The 19,761-nt window shown below is 35.3% G+C and overlaps 1 protein-coding gene and 1 pseudogene across 7 annotated transcripts in view; both read left to right on the top strand.

Annotated features, from left to right (window-relative positions):
* The window catches only part of STXBP5L (syntaxin binding protein 5L), a 387,308-nt gene that overhangs the window by 135,211 nt on the left and 232,336 nt on the right, over positions 1-19,761 (top strand). For all 7 annotated transcript variants that reach the window (XM_058731249.1, XM_058731254.1, XM_058731252.1 and 4 more), the window contains exon 7: positions 4,873-4,936. In XM_058731249.1, coding sequence (XP_058587232.1) covers positions 4,873-4,936 — 64 coding nt within the window. The remainder of the gene's footprint in view (positions 1-4,872; positions 4,937-19,761) is intronic.
* Positions 6,366-6,463, top strand: LOC131513288 (U6 spliceosomal RNA; annotated as a pseudogene).

The raw sequence follows: 19,761 nt of genomic DNA, 5'->3' as shown, positions 1-19,761 counted from the left end.
CTTCCTGTTAATATGTGTCAAGTGTATGGGACAATAATACAAATATATTTAAAAGATCATTTCAGTAATAGAATTTTAGACACAAGTTTTAACAATACATTTTCTAAGTATAGCAAATGCAGAATTGTCTTTAAGAGATGTGAAATTATTACTAGGTAAGTTCTTACTTGAAATACTTTCCATTCAATGTTATTTTGTAATTTGTTTCTTTTTTTAGTGAAGTCTTTTAATTGTAATTATAGTCAATTCCCATAATTATAAATATTTTGTGCTCCCAAAATGTATGTATTAATTATTTGGAAACTGGAACACATTTTCCATAGAAACAGTGATGTTTATAGACCCATAAAATAGTAGCATAGAACTAAACTGACATAAAAAAATTTCTATGGGAAAATGTATTCCAGGTTTGAGCACAAAAATAAATATTTCTGTGGAACAGCCCTGGCTTTTAAAAATATATAACCGGGGCGCCTGGGTGGCTCAGTCGGTTAAGCATCCGACGTCGTCTCAGGTCACTATCTAACAGTTCGTGAGTTCGAGCCCCGCGTCGGGCTCTGTGCTGACAGCTCAGAGCCTGGAGCCTGTTTCAGATTCTGTGTCTCCCTCTCTCTGGACCTCGCCCATTCATGCTCTGTCTCTCTCTGTCTCAAAAATAAATAAATGTTAAAAATATATCGGGGCGCCTGGGTGGCGCAGTCGGTTAAGCGTCCGACTTCAGCCAGGTCACGATCTCGCGGTCCGTGAGTTCGAGCCCCGCGTCGGGCTCTGGGCTGATGGCTCGGAGCCTGGAGCCTATTTCCGATTCTGTGTCTCCCTCTCTCTCTGCCCCTCCCCCGTTCATGCTCTGTCTCTCTCTGTCCAAAAATAAATAAAAAACGTTGAAAAAAAAAAATTTAAAAAAATAAAAAAAAAAAATATATATAACCTATTTTTTTCTACATATGGTTAAAATTTGAGCATGAAATTCAGAATTAAATAATAAATGTAAGACTTGTGTTTAACAATCACTCAAACATGTTTATTGTACACTACGATATGCTCTGTACTGGAAACAACTATGAACTGGGAAGACATAGTTACTGTCCTCTTGGGGCTTTTAGTCTAATAAAGGTGAGATTAATTAAAAAGGCAATTCCAATATATTGGAAATAAAATGTGGCAATTCCATAAGAAGGACACCTAACATGGGGTCTCAGAGAAGTGTCTGTGAAGGAAGTTACATCTATGTTGCTATATGACAGGATGAGAATTTCAGTTGAGTGAAGAATTGGGAGACAGGGGTAGAAGTACTCTAGGAGGAGGGGATAGAAAGTTTAAAGGGTGGAATTTGAGAGAGTTTTTGTTCCATGCACAGGAATTTTAAGTAGTTTAGTTGGTTGTAATACCTGGGAGAGAGGATGACAAAGGAGAAGTAATCAGGGGATATAATATGAAAGGCTTTTTAAGGCAGTTTGAGAAGTTTGGACTTCTAAGGCCAAGGGCTAGATTTTGAAGGGCTTTATGCAGAGAGTTGACTTGATTAAATATGCATTTAGGAAGACTACTCCGAAGGCAGATATGAAGAAATGATTAAAGAGAGAAAGACTGTATTCTAGGTAAACATTATGATTGATTTAGGAGTGGAGATAAGCTGTCATAATTAAATAAATAGAAGATAGAAGAGGCCAGACTTGGGTATTATGGAAGGATCTAAGAACAACGAGAAGAATTAAGAGATGTTAGGCTTGAGCCACTGTGTAGGTAAGGGTGCCATTTAGTGAAATAAAGTAGGAGATTGAGTAAGTTGGGAGTAAAATAATTTTAGGTTCAATTAGGTTCAATTTTAGGTTCAATTTTAGGTAGGTTGAGTTGTATGTGTTTGTAAGACATTCAAAATGATATGAAGTGGGATATATGGATCTGAAGGTAATGAGATCTGAATTTATGGTCATTGAAACCATGAAAAAAGATGAGATTGTGTATGAAGAGTATATAGAAAACAGGTAGCAAACTAGCAGACACTCAACCAATTCTGACTCACAGATATGTTTTGTTTGGCTACCAGAGTTTTAAGTATGTTCTGAGTTATTTGTAATATTTGAAAATTGGTAGAGTAGAAATAAAAAGTTGTACTTCCAGATTTTCATGAAAATTCATGATGAGACAATTCTAGTTCAGTATTGTTGTCATGGCAGTCAATAATCAATCCACCTTTTGTAGGTGGATAATGTGCTATCCAGTTGGCACAGTTCTCATTCAGCCTATTTAATTCATTTGCAAATCTTGCCTGGCTCCTGTGCATTCTTGAATTCATGACCATATATAACATGGGAATAGATGATAGACAAGGGCAGAATGAAAAGGAATATCAATATTTAAGATATAGAAAGAGAAAGAAAGTCCACAAAGGAAACTATTAAGAAGCTATCATGGTGAATGGGAGGAAGATAAATAAATAGGGATACCTAGAAATATTATTGGGCATTATTTAGATAGATATTACATGACTTTAAGGTCATTGATAATTCTATCTAAAGTAATTTTTGTAGGATTTACAGAATCTAGAGTACACCAATGCTTTATGGCTATAAGTTTTTCAAGGAATGCTTGATGGTTTTTGGAGGTACAATGCCAGGGGAAAAGTCAGAAAAAACATATCAAAATGTTAGTAGTCATTATATATAGGCAGTGAAATAATATGAGAATTTTTTTTCTTTTGACTATTAGTGTCTTCTAAGTTTGGCTTTCTTTCTTTCTTTCTTTCTTTCTTTCTTTCTTTCTTTCTTTCTTTCTTTCTTTCTTTCTTTCAACCAATAATATATCTTCTATAGTCTGAAAAAGTAAATACAAACAACTGAAGTTTAATGCTAGATTATTTTCTGAACTTGAGTGTTTAACAGAGTTTGAGAGTCTAAATGGTAAAGTCTTGCATGTGGCCTTAGTAGTGTTTCTTAAAGTATATTTCAGTGATTGCCTTAATATGGTCAATGAGGAAGGATCCTATGAACCAACACTTTTGGAAAATATCAAAGATTTGTAATATTCACTTGCAAATTATGGCTTTAAGAAGTTTTATAGAAGAAAAAAATATGTAACTATGTTTAATTCAGGGTTTCCCAAACTTTTTAAATATGGAACACTCTTTAAGTGAAATAACTTATATATTTACTAGTTAATCATAGAGTACACTTTGTTATTTGCTGTTCCAATCAAACCCAAGAGACAGGGGTATGTAGTTTGTTGGATATTATTAATTTCCAAAGGATAATTGAAGGACATTGTCCTTATCAGAGGCACTTATACTCTAATAAAACACTACATTTAGAATGCAAATAGTAACTCTGGTTCCCAATTATTCCATTGATTTACAGCAGTCATAATGCATACTGTTCATTGAGTGCTTAACATGTTTTGCCAGTATATTAGGTGATATATTCTAATTTTCCATTTTTAGATTTTCCATTTTTAGAAAAACTATTTCCATTTTTAGATAATGAGATTTAGGATAAAACCAGTAACAAAATATCTAATAAATCTGTATTTATTCCTCTGAGTCACTGTGGGGAGTCGGTATCTAGGGAACCTAGAGTTACTTAATTTGTCACTTTTCTCTGATTCCAACAAGTTTTTAAAATTTAATCTTCTTTACTATTTTGTGAAGAATCTTTGATGGTTTTAATGTGTGCATAAGAAATAAATTAGAATTATGTCAATATAATCATAATAGAATTAGTCTGGCACAAATAGGCTGTTGAAGAAAGGATGTGGAAAAATGAGCAGTAACAAATCTATGGTCCTATCAGGTCATATTATATTTAACCATGACATAATCATATTTAACAATATGTTAAAATAAGGAACACAAAAGAAACATGCTAGATATCAGAGTAGAATAAATTTAAAGTCAGATTTACAGAGCATAGGTCCTTTTAACAATATGCACTTAGACACATAGTTACCTGTTATTGCTTACCCTAGATAACAAATAAGTAAGACATAACCAGTGAACTATGTTTCCTCAGTTTGTCAGTTTTCTGTAATCTGGCTATCACTAGAGAGAGTTTCTTTGTAAATCAAAGGAGATACTAAAATTTTCTTAGGAGCAAAATTAGAGATTTTATGTCAAAAGAAATTGTAAATCAGTTATATACTTTGCAATTTGGTTGCAAGGATTTACAGCATTAGCCTTATGGCTGTGTAAGTTTTCTTTCTTGTGTAACTAAAAGTTCAATTTTAAATTTTCGGAGGTCCAGATAAGGCAACAAACATAAAAATTCCCAGTCCATAAATCCATATTTTTATGAAAAGGCATCATCTTGATTATTCATAATTTTCCTTTGATAATGAGGAAATAAAGTTGATAACATGAAAATATCTAAAGCATCGCTTTCATTATTAATATTGTCCCTTCGAGTATTTAATTTTTGTGCTATAGAAATAAAGAATCCTAGGGTACCTGGGTGGCTCAGTCGGTTAAGCATCTGACTTCAGCTCAGGTCATGATCTCATGGTTTGTGAGTTTGAGATCCACATTGGGTCTGTCTGCAGCACAAAGCCTGCTTTGGATCCTCTGTCCCCTTCTCTCTCTGCCCCTCCCCTGGTTGTGCTTGCTCTCTCAAAAATAAATAAACATTTAAAACAAAAAAGAAATGAAGAACCCTATTGTTATATGGATCTATGTTCTTAAACCTGATTTTAAAAAAATTACACCTATTTTAACAGAGTTACTAGGAGAAAGAAAGATAGTCTTCAAGAAAAACAACCAAATTTCAAATGAATAACTCTCAGATTATTAAGAGTGTATTCTAGTATAATTTCTTTGTTCCAGTCTCTAATGGTAAGGTGTTTTAATTTTTATTTTTTAATTACTATTTTGAATTAATTTAACAGATCCACAAAGACTCATCCAGGTCCAGTTGTACATTTAAGTGATAGCCCAAGAGATGAAGGGAAAGTGAGTATTACAATACCATTATTCTTGCATTTATTTTCCTCATTCTTGAATGAAGGTGTTTCTTGTTCTTATTTTGTACCTAACTTGTAGCACAGTTCATAGCAGTCAGTGTTTTCTAAAATTAAAATATGTTGAATGAATGAATGAGCAAATAAATGAATGAATGAATGAATTGTTCACAATAATGGTCCCAAATTAAGTCTCTTTTTTCACCTAGAGTTAAAGTTGATATTTAATTCTAGAATTTTGAGGAAGGTATGGGACATGTGGAACAACTTCCATTTTCAAATATTCTGTGCTGGAACTTAGCAATTTGATTATCAATATCATTAATCATAGGCCTCTGCTATTCAGTTTTGGTAATGATACATGACCAATATTAAATAATCATAAATTAGCCAATCTTGATTTTATAAATAGGTAATTATATAGAAAATTTTCTCAGGTTATAGAAATAATCCTTATTCACTTTGATCATTCATAATTTTCATTTTGAGGAAACAAAGGTGATAACATGAAAAGATCTAAAGCATCACTTTCATCATAAATATTCCTTCTTCAATAATATATTTTTTTGCTAAATACCATAGAAAACACCTGTATAAATTAGTTAGTATAGGTTTTCTTCTTTGTTTATTTTTAAATGATAGAAAGTGAATTTGTCTAATAAATATTGAGCCTGCAAGTCAAGTTTGCCTGATGGTAATAGAAAGAACATTGGATTTCTTCAAATTGATCCATTAATACACTGTAATTCCAATCAGGTGTCATCAGAATTTACTTATTTTTAAGGAAATTATTCTAAAATTCATAAGAAAGTATTTTTCTCCAGATCCTCACCAACACTTGTTATTTCTTCTGTTTTTTATTTCAGCCACTCTAACAAGTGTAAGGTGACAATCTCATTGTGGTTTTTATTTGGATTTTCTTGATGATGAGTGATGTTGTGCATCTTTTCATGTGTCTGTTGGTCATCTGTATGTCTTATTTGGAAAAATGTCTATTCAGGGCCTCTGCCCATTTTTTAATTGGATTATTTGGGGTTTTTTTTGGTGTTGTATAAGTTCTTAATATATTTTGGATATTAACCCCTTATTGCATATATCATTTGCAAATATCTTTTCCCATTCAGTAGGTTGTCTTTTTGTTTTATTAATGGTTTCCTTCGCTGTGCAAAACCTTTTATTTTGGTGTAGTCCCACTAGCTTAATTTTGCTTTTGTTTTCCTTGCATGAAGAGACATATCTGGGAAAATATTTCTACAGCTGATGTCTAAGAAGTTACCACCCATTTTTTCTTCTAGGAGTTTTATGGTTTCAGGTCTCATATTTAGGTCTTTAATCCATTTTTGAGTTTATTTTTGTGTATAGTATAAGAAAGCAGTACATTTTCATTCTTTTGCATGTAGCTGTCTAGTTTTCTAAGCACTGTGCTCCTTTGGCAGCACATATATTAAAATCACAGAGAAGATTGGAATGGCCCCTGGGCAAGGATGACATGCAACTTAGTTTTCCCAGCATCATATGTTGAAGACACTGTCTTTTCTCCATTATATATTCTTGCCTCCTTTATTATAGATTAATTGACCATATAAGCATGGGTTTATTTCTGGGCTCTCTAATCTGTTCCATTGATCTATGTGTCTGTTCTTATACCAGTACCATGCTGTTTTGATTACTACAGTTTTATAGTGTATCTTGAATTCTGGAATTGTGATACCTCTAGCTTTGTACACAGTTTCTGGGAATGCAAATTGGTGCAGCCACTGTGGAAAACAGTATAGAAGTTCCTCAAAAAATTAAAAATAGAAATACCATATGATCTAATAATTACAGTACTGGATATTTTCCAAAGAAAACAACAACAACAACAACAACACCCCCATTCATTTGAAAAGATATATGCACCCCTGTGTTTAATGCAGCATTGTTTTTTTTTTAATTTTTTTTTAACGTTTATTTATTTTTGAGACAGAGAGAGACAGAGCATGAACGGGGGAGGGGCAGAGAGAGAGGGAGACACAGAACCAGAAGCAGGCTCCAGGCTCTGAGCCATCAGCCCAGAGCCCAACGCGAGGCTCGAACTCACAGACCGCAAGATCATGACCTGAGCTGAAGTCGGATGCTTAACCGACTGAGCCACCCAGGCGCCCCAATGCAGCATTGTTAAACAATGGCAAACATATGGTAGCAACCCATGTGTTCATCCATAGATGGATGAGTAAAGAAGATGTGCTATATATACACAATAAAATATTACTCAGCCATAAAAAAGAATGAGATCTTGCCATTTGCAACAATATGGATGGACCTGGAGGGTATGATGCTTAGTGAAATAAGAGAAAGACAAATACCATATGATTTCACTCATATGTGGAATTTAAGAAACAAAACAAATGAACAATGAGAAAAAAAGACAAGCAAAAAAACCCAGACTCTTACATATAGAGACAAACCCATGGTTGCCAGAGGGGAGGTGGTTGGGGAGAAGGATAAAATAGATAAATGGAAGAACAAAATTGTTGAATCATTATATTGTACACCTGAAACTAATATAACACTATATATTATACTTCAGTTAAGAAGAAAATAAAATTAGTAACTATAAATTTTAAAAAAGGAAAATATTTAAAATATTTTTTAAATTTTTACTTCAAGTTTTTATTTAAATTCTGGTTAGTTAACAAACATTTTAATATTAGTTTCACATACTGAGATACCACTGGTCAGATACCACACTGGTCAGAGTGGCTAAAAAGAACAAATCAGGAGACTATAGATGTTGGAGAGGATGTGGAGAAACGGGAACCCTCTTGCACTGTTGGTGGGAATGCAAACTGGCGCAGCCACTCTGGAAAACAGTGTGGAGGTTCCTCAAAAAATTAAAAATAGATCTGCCCTATGACCCAGTAATAGCACTGCTAGGAATTTACCCAATGGATACAGGAGTGCTGATGCATAGGGGCACTTGTACCCCAATGTTTATAGCAGCACTTTCAACAATAGTCAAATTGTGGAAAAAGCCTAAATGTCCATCAGCTGATGAATGGATAAAGAAGATGTGGTTTATATACACAATGGAATACTACTTGGCAATGAGAAAGAATGAAATCTGGCCATTTGTAGCAATATGGATGGAACTGGAGAGTGTTATGCTAAGTGAAATAAGTCAGGCAGAGAAAGACAGATACCATATGTTTTCACTCATATGTGGATGCTGAGAAACTTAACAGAAGACCAGGGGGAAGGGAAAGGGGGGGGAAAAGTTACAGGGAGGGAGGGAGGGAAACCATAAGAGACTCTTAAATACTGAGAACAAACTGAGGGTTGATGGGGAGTGGGGGAGAGGAGAAAGTGGTTGATCGGCACTGAGGAGGGCACCTGTTGGGATGAGCACTGGGTGTTGTATGGAAACCAGTTTGACAATAAATTACATATAAAAAATAATGAAAATAAATAAACTTAATAAAATGAAAAAAAAATAAAGTTTAATGGACTAGAAAAAATATTAGTTTCAGGTATAGAATTTAGTGATTCATCACTTACATACAACTCCCAGTGCTCATCACAGCAAGTGCCCTCCTTAACGCCCATCATCCATTTAACTCATCCCCCACTGCCACCTCCCCTTCCAGTAACCTTCAGTTTGTTCCCTATAGTTAAATCTGTTTTCTGGTTTGCCTCTCTTTTTTTTAATCCCCCTATGTTCATCTGTTTTGTTTCTTAAATTCCACATATGACTGAAATCATATGGTATTTGTCTTTCTTTGACTTATATTGCTTAGCATATTACTTTCTAGCTCCAACCTGTGTTATTACAAATGGCAAGATTTCATTCTTCTTTATGGCTGAGGAATATCCCACTTGGCATCATAGGGTGTTGCCTCTTACCTCTAAAGAACAGCACTTGGCTGCTGTGAGAAGGAAATATCCTCACTTAAGTACTAGGGAAATGGAATATCCCATTTTTTCCACATCAGACTGGCAAAATATTAAAAATTAAAAATAATATCAGGTAATGGAAAACATCTTCCCACACACACACACACATACATACCACATCTTCTTTAGCCATTCATCAGTCGATGGACATTTGGGTTCTTTCCATAATTTGGCTATTGTTAAAAAGTAATACAATACATTGTGATATTGGTACAGGGGGATACAAAAAGACCAATAGATGTAAATGGATATTCCAGAAATGGTTCAGACTTTTGGGGTAATTTTTGGATATTTTAGAGAAGATGTTTTAGGACATAAAAAACTATTGAATAAATGGTGATGGACAATTGGATATCCATTTTGAAAAAAAAAAGTAACGTCTCTCTACCTTACTCCATTCACAGAAGTAAATTCCAGATGGAGAAAATACATAAACATTAAAATCACAACTCAGAAAGTTTTAGAAGAAACTATAGGAAATGAGTTGTTACTGTAAAGTAGAGACATCCTTAGGAAAGACATAAAACCTAAAAGCTTTAAGGAATGTACCATAACAAGACAATCATGATAAGAGATAGGCAATAAAGAGGGAGATATTTGCTACGTATAGTAGGCAAATAATGAACATGCAAAATATATAAAAAACTTGTACCATATCCTCATCTTTCATAATAGGAAATCAATATGTGTAATTAATATATCAAGAAATTGAAATATAAATATATTTAGAAATATGAGAGTAAGTTTACTAGAAAAGGCAGTTATAAGAGTTGAAAATGTGTTGCCTCTTACCTCTAAAGAACAGAGTTTGGCTGCTGTGAGAAGGAAATATCCTCACTTATAAGTACTAGGGAAATGCAATATCCCATTTTTTCTACATCAGACTGGCAAAATATTAAAAATTAAAAATAATATCAGGTAATGGAAAATATTAATAATGAATAATGGACACCTAAATACAGCACTAGTAGGTATATATACCAATATGGGCAATCTGGCATTATCACCATTTAAAACATGTATTCATTATGACTTAGAAAATTCATTTCAGAGGTCTATCCTATTTATATTACCAAGGGCCAAAATATTGAAAACAGAATAAAGTTCAATTAATAGAAAATGGAATAAATGTATGCCAATATATCCATATTATAGAATGCTGTACTGATATGGAAAGTTCTTTAAGCCATGTTTTAAAAATAAAAGTTGAAGAACAATAAGTGCAGTATAAGGCCACTTGAATAATGCATTTGTGTTTTTATTATATATTCAAATACTCAAGAAAAAAGGCCTGAAAGTATATGTACAAATCTGGGGAGGATACTGGAGATTGGAACTGGGGAAAGTGATCAAAGGTATTGATAGTCCCCTTTGTTCATATTTTTATGAATATAATGTGTGTTAAGTAATTAAAAATTAAAAGGGATGAGAAATAAATTAGTATTAATGTCAGAAAACTACATGTTTGAAATCTTGAATAAATCATTTGACTTTTTTTAAAAGCTTGTTTATTTTGAGAGAAAGAGCACTAATGACTGCATGTGCAAGCAGGGGAGGGGCAGAGAGAGAGAGCGAGAGAGAGAATCTCTCCATTTGTCAGTGCAGAACCTGCCACAGGACTCAATCCTGCAAACTGCGATTTCATGACCAGAGCTGAAATCAAGAGTGAGATGCTTAACCAACTGAGCCACCCAGGTGCCCCCAAATTGTTTGACTTCTTGTACATTAGTTCTTCTATCAACAGCCTTTTGACACATAGAGGTTTTTTCTTATTTTAATGTATTGAATTTTATCAGTCTTTTCATTTGTTTCTTGCATTTTGTATCTTACTTAGTAAATCATTTCTTCCTGTGGGAAAATATCATCCTTGTTTTAAAATAGAAGGTCAGTTTTAAGGCTTTCCATTTCACGATTAGATTTTAACTTAAATATAATTTATTTTATATTGGTTTGAAATAAGGGATATGTCTGTTTTTACAGATAAATAATTCATTTATTGAATAGTTAATTTAGTTACTGATTTATAAGGACATATCACTCACATATGAAATTCCCATGCTTGAATGGATCTTTTTTCTGGACTTTTCCTCTGTTGTATTGATATATTTATTTATTAGTGTACTATTACTACATTTTATTAGTAATAATACCTTTACAAAACATCTTGTTATCTGGTAGGTCCTCCACCTCTTCCTTCTCTATCTTGGCTTTTTCTGAACATTTATTGTACTATATACACTGCAGAATCAGTTTCTAAAACTCTATGTAAATGTCTCCTGGGATTTTGTTTGTAATTTGAACATACCGATTAGAAAAAATTTACTTGAGATATGAATGTTCCAACTATAAACATAGTGTTTCCTTTACCCTTCTTTTTTTCTATATAGCTTTATAACTTTTTCCACAAAATTCATATGTATATCTTTTGTTAGATTAATTCTAAGTACTTTATAGATTTTATTGCTTCTGTGAATTAATTTTCTTAAAAATTAATTTTAAGTCATTTTAGTGCATAAAATATTGATTTTGTTATTTTGTGTTCATTGTGTCACCTAATGTTTTGTTTTTAATGGCTGTCCTTAGATTACCTGAAATATGCTATGTATAAAAGCATAGCAAACATAGACAAATTTTGTTTCTTCCTTTCTAATATTTATATATTTTTATATACATATTTGTTTTGTTCGATAGGAACCCAGTGGAGGTGAATATAAATGGCTTTAATGGGAACTTTCTTTTGTTTCCAACTGCAAAAGAAATATCTTCCAAGATTTCAAAATCAAGATGTTTGCTACAGGTTTTTGGTTGATTACTTTTATGAAGTTCACCTATTTCCAATATTCAAAGAGTTTTAAATTATAAACAGTGTTGAATTTTTTGGATGCGTTTCTACATGCATTGAGATATGTTTTGTGCTAATCTCAGTCTATTGATAAGGATGCTATATAGGATCTAGAAATACCTGGGGACACTAGCTGGACCTGAACCAGCTCTCATCAACATTTCCTTTTTCAGAGCCAGTGTTGTGGCCAGACCAGCCCTTATGGTTTTTTTTAATGGTCAAGATACCCCTCAGCAACAATCATCAGGGAACTTTGAAAAGCAAGATTATTGTTCATGAGTCCTAGAGGGTACACAACATGGTTGGGGCCATTCAGTGAAGTCATAGGTAGAGAAAGAGAGAGTGCATGTACCTGGGGTTCTGATTTTATTGAGGATGGAATGCCTAGGGTTTCACATGTTCACTTTATTTGTGAAATAAAACAGAAGAGTGGGAATTTAAGTGTGGGAAAGGAAAAGTAAGCTGTCAATAAAATTGTCAGTTTATCTGTGTCAACCAGAGCTTTCTAAAAAAGGGGAACTTCATGGGTGGGGTATCCTGGCTCTTTATTTAGTCATGTAGCTTGCAATGTGTTTCTTCAAGATGGATGTCTGAAGTGAATGCCCCAGCAATCAAAAGTTTAATGTCAGACACTTATATTACAAAAAAAAAGAAAGCTATCATGTACTTATACTACAAGATGAGTATTCCTTAAATTGTTAATTTGTTGAAATATTAATAGATTTTCTAATTAAAAACATTTACATTTCTGGGATAAATTCAACCTGGAAGGGACAATTTTCCACAGAGGCTTTGTGATGAGGTGAAAGAAGGAACACATTACTGATGTTAAGTGTTATACTGAAACAGCATAGTATTGTGGAATCAGAAAACAGACCATCCTCTCTCTGAGATATTATTTACTAAAGAAACTGTGCATTAGTGTATCAAATCGAAAAGGGTGCCCTTGAGCTGAGAGATGCTTATATTGGGCATAATACTGTATACATTTCCTTGAATTCTCTCAGGCCTGTCTGTATTCCCAAATCATGACTGTTTGCTCCATCTCTGTTTTGGCAAAATTAATCAGTTTTATACAGTACTGTTTCCTTAAGTAGACTGGCTATGCCAAGTCTTAGCTTCTCCCTTTAATTCTGGATTCAGATAATATACCATACTGTAAGATATGATATCTGGCTTTCCTACCAGCTACCAAAGGAGTCAAATGACAAGACTCTGAAATGAGGGGGTATTAACTTCCCATGGAGAAAACCTTGACCAATATTAGACAAGACACAGAAATAAATTCTCCTTTCCTTCCTCTCTGTGGTTGGGCTATTCTGAATTATGGTTTTTCCACATAGACTGTTAGAGACATCTAGCAAGGCCAAACATATATACATGCTGAGTGATTGGCTGTGTCTCTTTGTCTTCTCCCATAAAGTAGTGATTAGTGTGATAATGTATCATCTTACTTTTACGTCTTTGCTTTACTTCACTTTTCCTTTATTATTACAGCCCTGAGATTGCAATTCTCTATGAAACATTAGCACTTAAGCCTAGCCTCAGGCTGTTTTCCACAGAACCCTGGTTAAGACAATAATTATCAGAATTGTTCTAGATCAGGGATTGGAAGCTAGAGCCAATGGGACAAATCTCGCTTGAAGCCTTGTTTTTATAAAATGTTTTTTTGGGACACAGCCATGCTAACCATTAACATATTGTCTGTGGTTGCTTTCTTACCACAAGAGTACAGCCAAGGAGTTGTGACAGAGCTGTAAGGCCTGTGAAGCCTAAACTATTTACTGTCTATCCCTTCACATAAAAAGTTTGCTGCCTCCTGTTCTAGATTGTAGACCCTCAGGATAGGAGTTTGGGTTTGAACTGTCTCCAATTTAAAATCAAAGAACCCACTGAAGGTGCCAAATGAAGTGGTATTAAACTTTATTATGCAGTGACATCATAATTACTTAAACATCCTCATATGAATAATTGGTAAAGGGGCTGATGGAAAGGTAAGACAGTAGGATTTAAAGTACTTGTGGTGTTTAACTGATAAAGAACAAGGATGACTATAATGATGATGGAAAAACAACAGCTTCCTTTGATGCCCCTTGTATTATTTTCTATTTTGATGTAAATTATCACAAATTTAGTAGTTTGAAACAACACAAATGTATTATCTTATAGTTCTGTAGGCCAGAAGTCCAATACAGGTCTCACTGAGCTAAAATCAAGATATTAGCAGGGTTGCATTCCTTTTTGCTAGCTCTAGAGGAGAATCTATTTTCTTGCCTTTTTAACCTTTTATAAACTGTACACATTTCTAGGCTTAAATCTCCCTTCCTCCATATTCAAAGATAACATAGCATCTCTTTTTAACCATAGCTGGGAGAGGTTCTCAACTCTTAAGGACTCATGTGATTAGATTGGGCCTACCCAGATAATCCAGGATACTCTCTTCATCTCAACAAATCTTAATTACAACTGACAGGTGTTTTTGTGTTTTTTTTTTGGTTTGTTTTTTTGTCATTTAAGGTAATATATTAATAGGTTCTGAGGATTAGGGCATAGTCATCTTTGGTGGGCATCATTTTATCTACCAAAACACTGGAAATAAGATGATTTAACTTGGAACACTTGATTACTGAGTTAAGAGACCCTTTAAAGGCAGCTCTAGGGCAGAGTGTGCTAAAAATAGGCCTGTTTATAAGGGGATAAATGCGTAGTTTGATAGGTCTTGTTTGTTAAAGTCAAAGCCCTGATAAGTAAAGAGTGTGACCCTGATTCCTGATATATTCACTTCCTAGGGCTGCCATAACAAAATTCTGTACACTGGGTGACTTCAAACAACAGAAATTTATTATTTCATTTTGGAGCAGAACTCCAAAATCAAGATATTTGTCAGGCCATGCTCCTTCTCAAGGCTCTAGGAGAGAACCCTTTCTTGCTTCTTCCAGCTTCTTGTGGCTCCTAGTGTCCCTTGATTTCTGGCAGCATGATTCCAGTCTCTTTCTCTGTCTTCACATGACCTTCTTCTCTATGCCTCTGTGTCCTCTCCTCTTTTACAAGGACACCAGTCATTGGCTTTAGGGCCTACCCTTTAGTGAAGGATGATTTCATCTCAAAAAAATTGTCTCCACCTAACATGGGGCTCAGACTTATAACCCTGAGATCAAGGGTCTCATGCTCTTTGGACTGAGCCATCCAGATGCCCCGCATGTCAAAATTCTTAAAAAATTACATATGTAAAGACCTAATTTTCAAATAAGGACACATTCTGAGGGTCTGGGGCGACATTATTCAACCACTACACTTGGAATAGGGAAATTTGTGAGTATAAGCCTGAGAATTTCACCCTCTCCAATTTCCTTGATCCCTCCTGGCCAACAGAAGTACCTATTTACTATTTCCAGAGAATGGTTCTCCTTTTCTAGAGGACTGTAAATGACTGATGAAATTAGGTAGTTTTCTTGCCTGATGATTTTACCCTCACAAGATCAACCTTCAATTTCATTACCTTCAGCCCAATAATTAGAATCAGATCTCAGAGTTCAGTACAGCCTAATATATAAGCATAAGTTTTCCTCCTGAAAGAAATAGGCACTACATATGAATCCCTCCCCACCAAAGGAATTTAGGAATTGGATAGTCACCAAGTGTATAGGGATGTTTTTTAAGGGGTTGAGTATAGGGGCTACATAGAGGAGAGTTCATTTACATGGGGGCACTCAACCATAATTTGGATTTAATGCTTTGAGAAGGACACCTGGATCTGTTCTGAATCATTTGTTGGGATGGTTCTTTGAAGGCTGGACTCAACAAAAGTATATGGTAAATAAAGTAGAGAGGTATAGTATTAAAGAAGGGGTCAGAAGACAGGGAGAGGAGAATTTTAAATGGATATTTTATATTTGTTCTGGCAACTCACTTCCTGACCATATTCCCTAGGAGGCTCTTTTTTTTTTTTTTTTTTTTAAATTTATTTTATTTATTTATTTATTTATTTATTTATTTATTTATTTATTTTTTAATATATGAAATTTACTGTCAAATTGGTTTCCATACAACACCCAGTGCTCATCCCAAAAGGTGCCCTCCTCAATACCCATCACCCACCCTGCCCTCCCTCCCACCCCCCATCAACCCTCAGTTTGTTCTCAGTTTTTAACAGTCTCTTATGCTTTGGCTCTCTCCCACTCTAACCTCTTTTTTTTTTTTTTCCCTTCCCCTCCCCCATGGGTTTCTGTTACGTTTCTCAGGATCCACATAAGAGTGAAACCATATGGTATCTGTCTTTCTCTGTATGGCTTATTTCACTTAGCATCACACTCTCCAGTTCCATCCACGTTGCTACAAAAGGCCATATTTCATTCTTTCTCATTGCCACGTAGTATTCCATTGTGTATATAAACCACACTTTCTTTATCCATTCATCAGTTGATGGACATTTAGGCTCTTTCCATAATTTGGCTATTGTTGAGAGTGCTGCTATAAACATTGGGGTACAAGTGCCCCTATGCATCAGTACTCCTGTATCCCTTGGATAAATTCCTAGCAGTGCTATTGCTGGGTCATAGGGTAGGTCTATTTTTAATTTTTTGAGGAACCTCCACACTGCTTTCCAGAGCGGCTGCACCAATTTGCATTCCCACCAACACTGCAAGAGGGTTCCCGTCTCTCCACATCCTCTCAAGCATCTATAGTCTCCTGATTTCTTCATTTTGGCCACTCTGACTGGCGTGAGGTGGTATCTGAGTGTGGTTTTGATTTGTATTTCCCTGATGAGGAGCGACGTTGAACATCTTTTCATGTGCCTGTTGGCCATCCGGATGTCTTCTTTAGAGAAGTGTCTATTCGTGTTTTCTGCCCATTTCTTCACTGGGTTATTTGTTTTTCGGGTGTGGAGTTTGATGAGCTCTTTATAGATTTTGGATACTAGCCCTTTGTCCGATGTGTCATTTGCAAATATCTTTTCCCATTCCGTTGGTTGCCTTTTAGTTTTGTTGGTTGTTTCCTTTGCTGTGCAGAAACTTTTTTTAACTTTTTTTTTTTTTTTATTTTTTTATTTTTTTTATTTTTGGGACAGAGAGAGACAGAGCATGAACGGGGGAGGGGCAGAGAGAGAGGGAGACACAGAATCGGAAACAGGCTCCAGGCTCCGAGCCATCAGCCCAGAGCCTGACGCGGGGCTCAAACTCACGGACCGCGAGATCGTGACCTGGCTGAAGTCGGACGCTTAACCGACTGCGCCACCCAGGCGCCCCTGTGCAGAAACTTTTTATCTTCATAAGGTCCCAGTAATTCACTTTTGCTTTTAATTCCCTTGCCTTTGAGGATGTGCCGAGTAAGAGATTGCTACGGCTGAGGTCAGAGAGGTCTTTTCCTGCTTTCTCCTCTAAGGTTTTGATGGTTTCCTGTCTCACATTCAGGTCCTTTATCCATTTTGAGTTTATTTTTGTGAATGGTGTGAGAAAGTGGTCTAGTTTCAACCTTCTGCATGTTGCTGTCCAGTTCTCCCAGCACCATTTGTTAAAGAGACTGTCTTTTTTCCATTGGATGTTCTTTCCTGCTTTGTCAAAAATGAGTTGGCCATACGTTTGTGGGTCTAGTTCTGGGGTTTCTATTCGATTCCATTGGTCTATGTGTCTGTTTTTATGCCAATACCATGCTGTCTTGATGATGACAGCTTTGTAGTAGAGGCTAAAGTCTGGGATTGTGATGCCTCCTGCTTTGGTCTTCTTCTTCAAAATTACTTTGGCTATTCGGGGCCTTTTGTGGTTCCATATGAATTTTAGGATTGCTTGTTCTAGTTTCGAGAAGAATGCTGGTGCAATTTTGATTGGGATTGCATTGAATGTGTAGATAGCTTTGGGTAGTATTGACATTTTGACAATATTTATTCTTCCAATCCATGAGCAGGGAATGTCTTTCCATTTCTTTATATCTTCTTCAGTTACCTGCATAAGCTTTCTATAGTTTTCAGCATACAGATCTTTTACATCTTTGGTTAGATTTATTCCTAGGTATTTTATGCTTCTTGGTGCAATTGTGAATGGGATCAGTTTCTTTATTTGTCTTTCTGTTGCTTCATTGTTAGTGTATAAGAATGCAACTGATTTCTGTACATTGATTTTGTATCCTGCAACTTTGCTGAATTCATGTATCAGTTCTAGCAGACTTTTGGTGGAGTCTATCGGATTTTCCATGTATAATATCATGTCATCTGCAAAAAGCGAAAGCTTGACTTCATCTTTGCCAATTTTGATGCCTTTGATTTCCTTTTGTTGTCTGATTGCTGATGCTAGAACTTCCAGCACTATATTAAACAACAGCGGTGAGAGTGGGCATCCCTGTCGTGTTCCTGATCTCAGGGAAAAAGCTCTCAGTTTTTCCCCATTGAGGATGATGTTAGCTGTGGGCTTTTCATAAATGGCTTTTATGATCTTTAAGTATGTTCCTTCTATCCCGACTTTCTCAAGGGTTTTTATTAAGAAAGGGTGCTGGATTTTGTCAAAGGCCTTTTCTGCATCGATTGACAGGATCATATGGTTCTTCTCTTTTTTTTTGTTAATGTGATGTATCACATTGATCGATTTGCGAATGTTGAACCAGCCCTGCATCCCAGGAATGAATCCCACTTGATCATGGTGAATAATTCTTTTTCTATGCTGTTGAATTCGATTTGCTAGTATCTTATTGAGAATTTTTGCATCCATATTCATCAGGGATATTGGCCTGTAGTTCTCTTTTTTTACTGGGTCTCTGTCTGGTTTAGGAATCAAAGTAATACTGGCTTCATAGAATGAGTCTGGAAGTTTTCCTTCCCTTTCTATTTCTTGGAATAGCTTGAGAAGGATAGGTATTATCTCTGCTTTAAACGTCTGGTAGAACTCCCCTGGGAAGCCATCTGGTCCTGGACTCTTATTTGTTGGGAGATTTTTGATAACCGATTCAATTTCTTCGCTGGTTATGGGTCTCTTCAAGCTTTCTATTTCCTCCTGATTGAGTTTTGGAAGAGTGTGGGTGTTTAGGAATTTGTCCATTTCTTCCAGGTTGTCCAATTTGTTGGCATATAATTTTTCATAGTATTCCCTGATAATTGTTTGTATCTCTGAGGGATTGGTTGTAATAATTCCATTTTCATTCATGATTTTATCTATTTGGGTCATCTCCCTTTTCTTTTTGAGAAGCCTGGCTAGAGGTTTGTCAATTTTGTTTATTTTTTCAAAAAACCAACTCTTGGTTTCGTTGATCTGCTCTACAGTTTTTTTAGATTCTATATTGTTTATTTCTGCTCTGATCTTTATGATTTCTCTTCTTCTGCTGGGTTTAGGCTGCCTTTGCTGTTCTGCTTCTATTTCCTTTAGGTGTGCTGTTAGAGTTTGTATTTGGGATTTTTCTTGTTTCTTGAGATAGGCCTGGACTGCAATGTATTTTCCTCTCAGGACTGCCTTCGCTGCGTCCCAAAGCGTTTGGATTGTTGTATTTTCATTTTCGTTTGTTTCCATATATTTTTTAATTTCTTCTCTAATTGCCTGGTTGACCCACTCATTCGTTAGTAGGGTGTTCTTTAACCTCCATGCTTTTGGAGGTTTTCCAGACTTTTTCCTGTGGTTGATTTCAAGCTTCATAGCATTGTGGTCTGAAAGTATGCATGGTATAATTTCAATTCTTGTAAACTTATGAAGGGCTGTTTTGTGACCCAGTATATGATCTATCTTGGAGAATGTTCCATGTGCACTCGAGAAGAAAGTATATTCTGTTGCTTTGGGATGCAGAGTTCTAAATATATCTGTCAAGTCCATCTGATCCAATGTATCATTCAGGGCCCTTGTTTCTTTATTGACTGTGTGTCTAGATGATCTATCCATTTCTGTAAGTGGTGTGTTAAAGTCCCCTGCAATGACCACATTCTTATCAATAAGGTTGCTTATGTTTATGAGTAACTGTTTTATATATCTGGGGGCTCCGGTATTTGGCGCATAGACATTTATAATTGTTAGCTCTTCCTGATGGATAGACCCTGTAATTATTATATAATGTCCTTCTTCATCTCTTGT

The sequence above is a fragment of the Neofelis nebulosa genome, chromosome 5 (assembly GCF_028018385.1).
Source record: "Neofelis nebulosa isolate mNeoNeb1 chromosome 5, mNeoNeb1.pri, whole genome shotgun sequence".
NCBI classification, from domain to species: Eukaryota; Metazoa; Chordata; class Mammalia; order Carnivora; family Felidae; genus Neofelis; species Neofelis nebulosa.
Note: the sequence above shows the minus strand (reverse complement) of the source record. Positions and strands in the feature narration are given on the sequence as shown.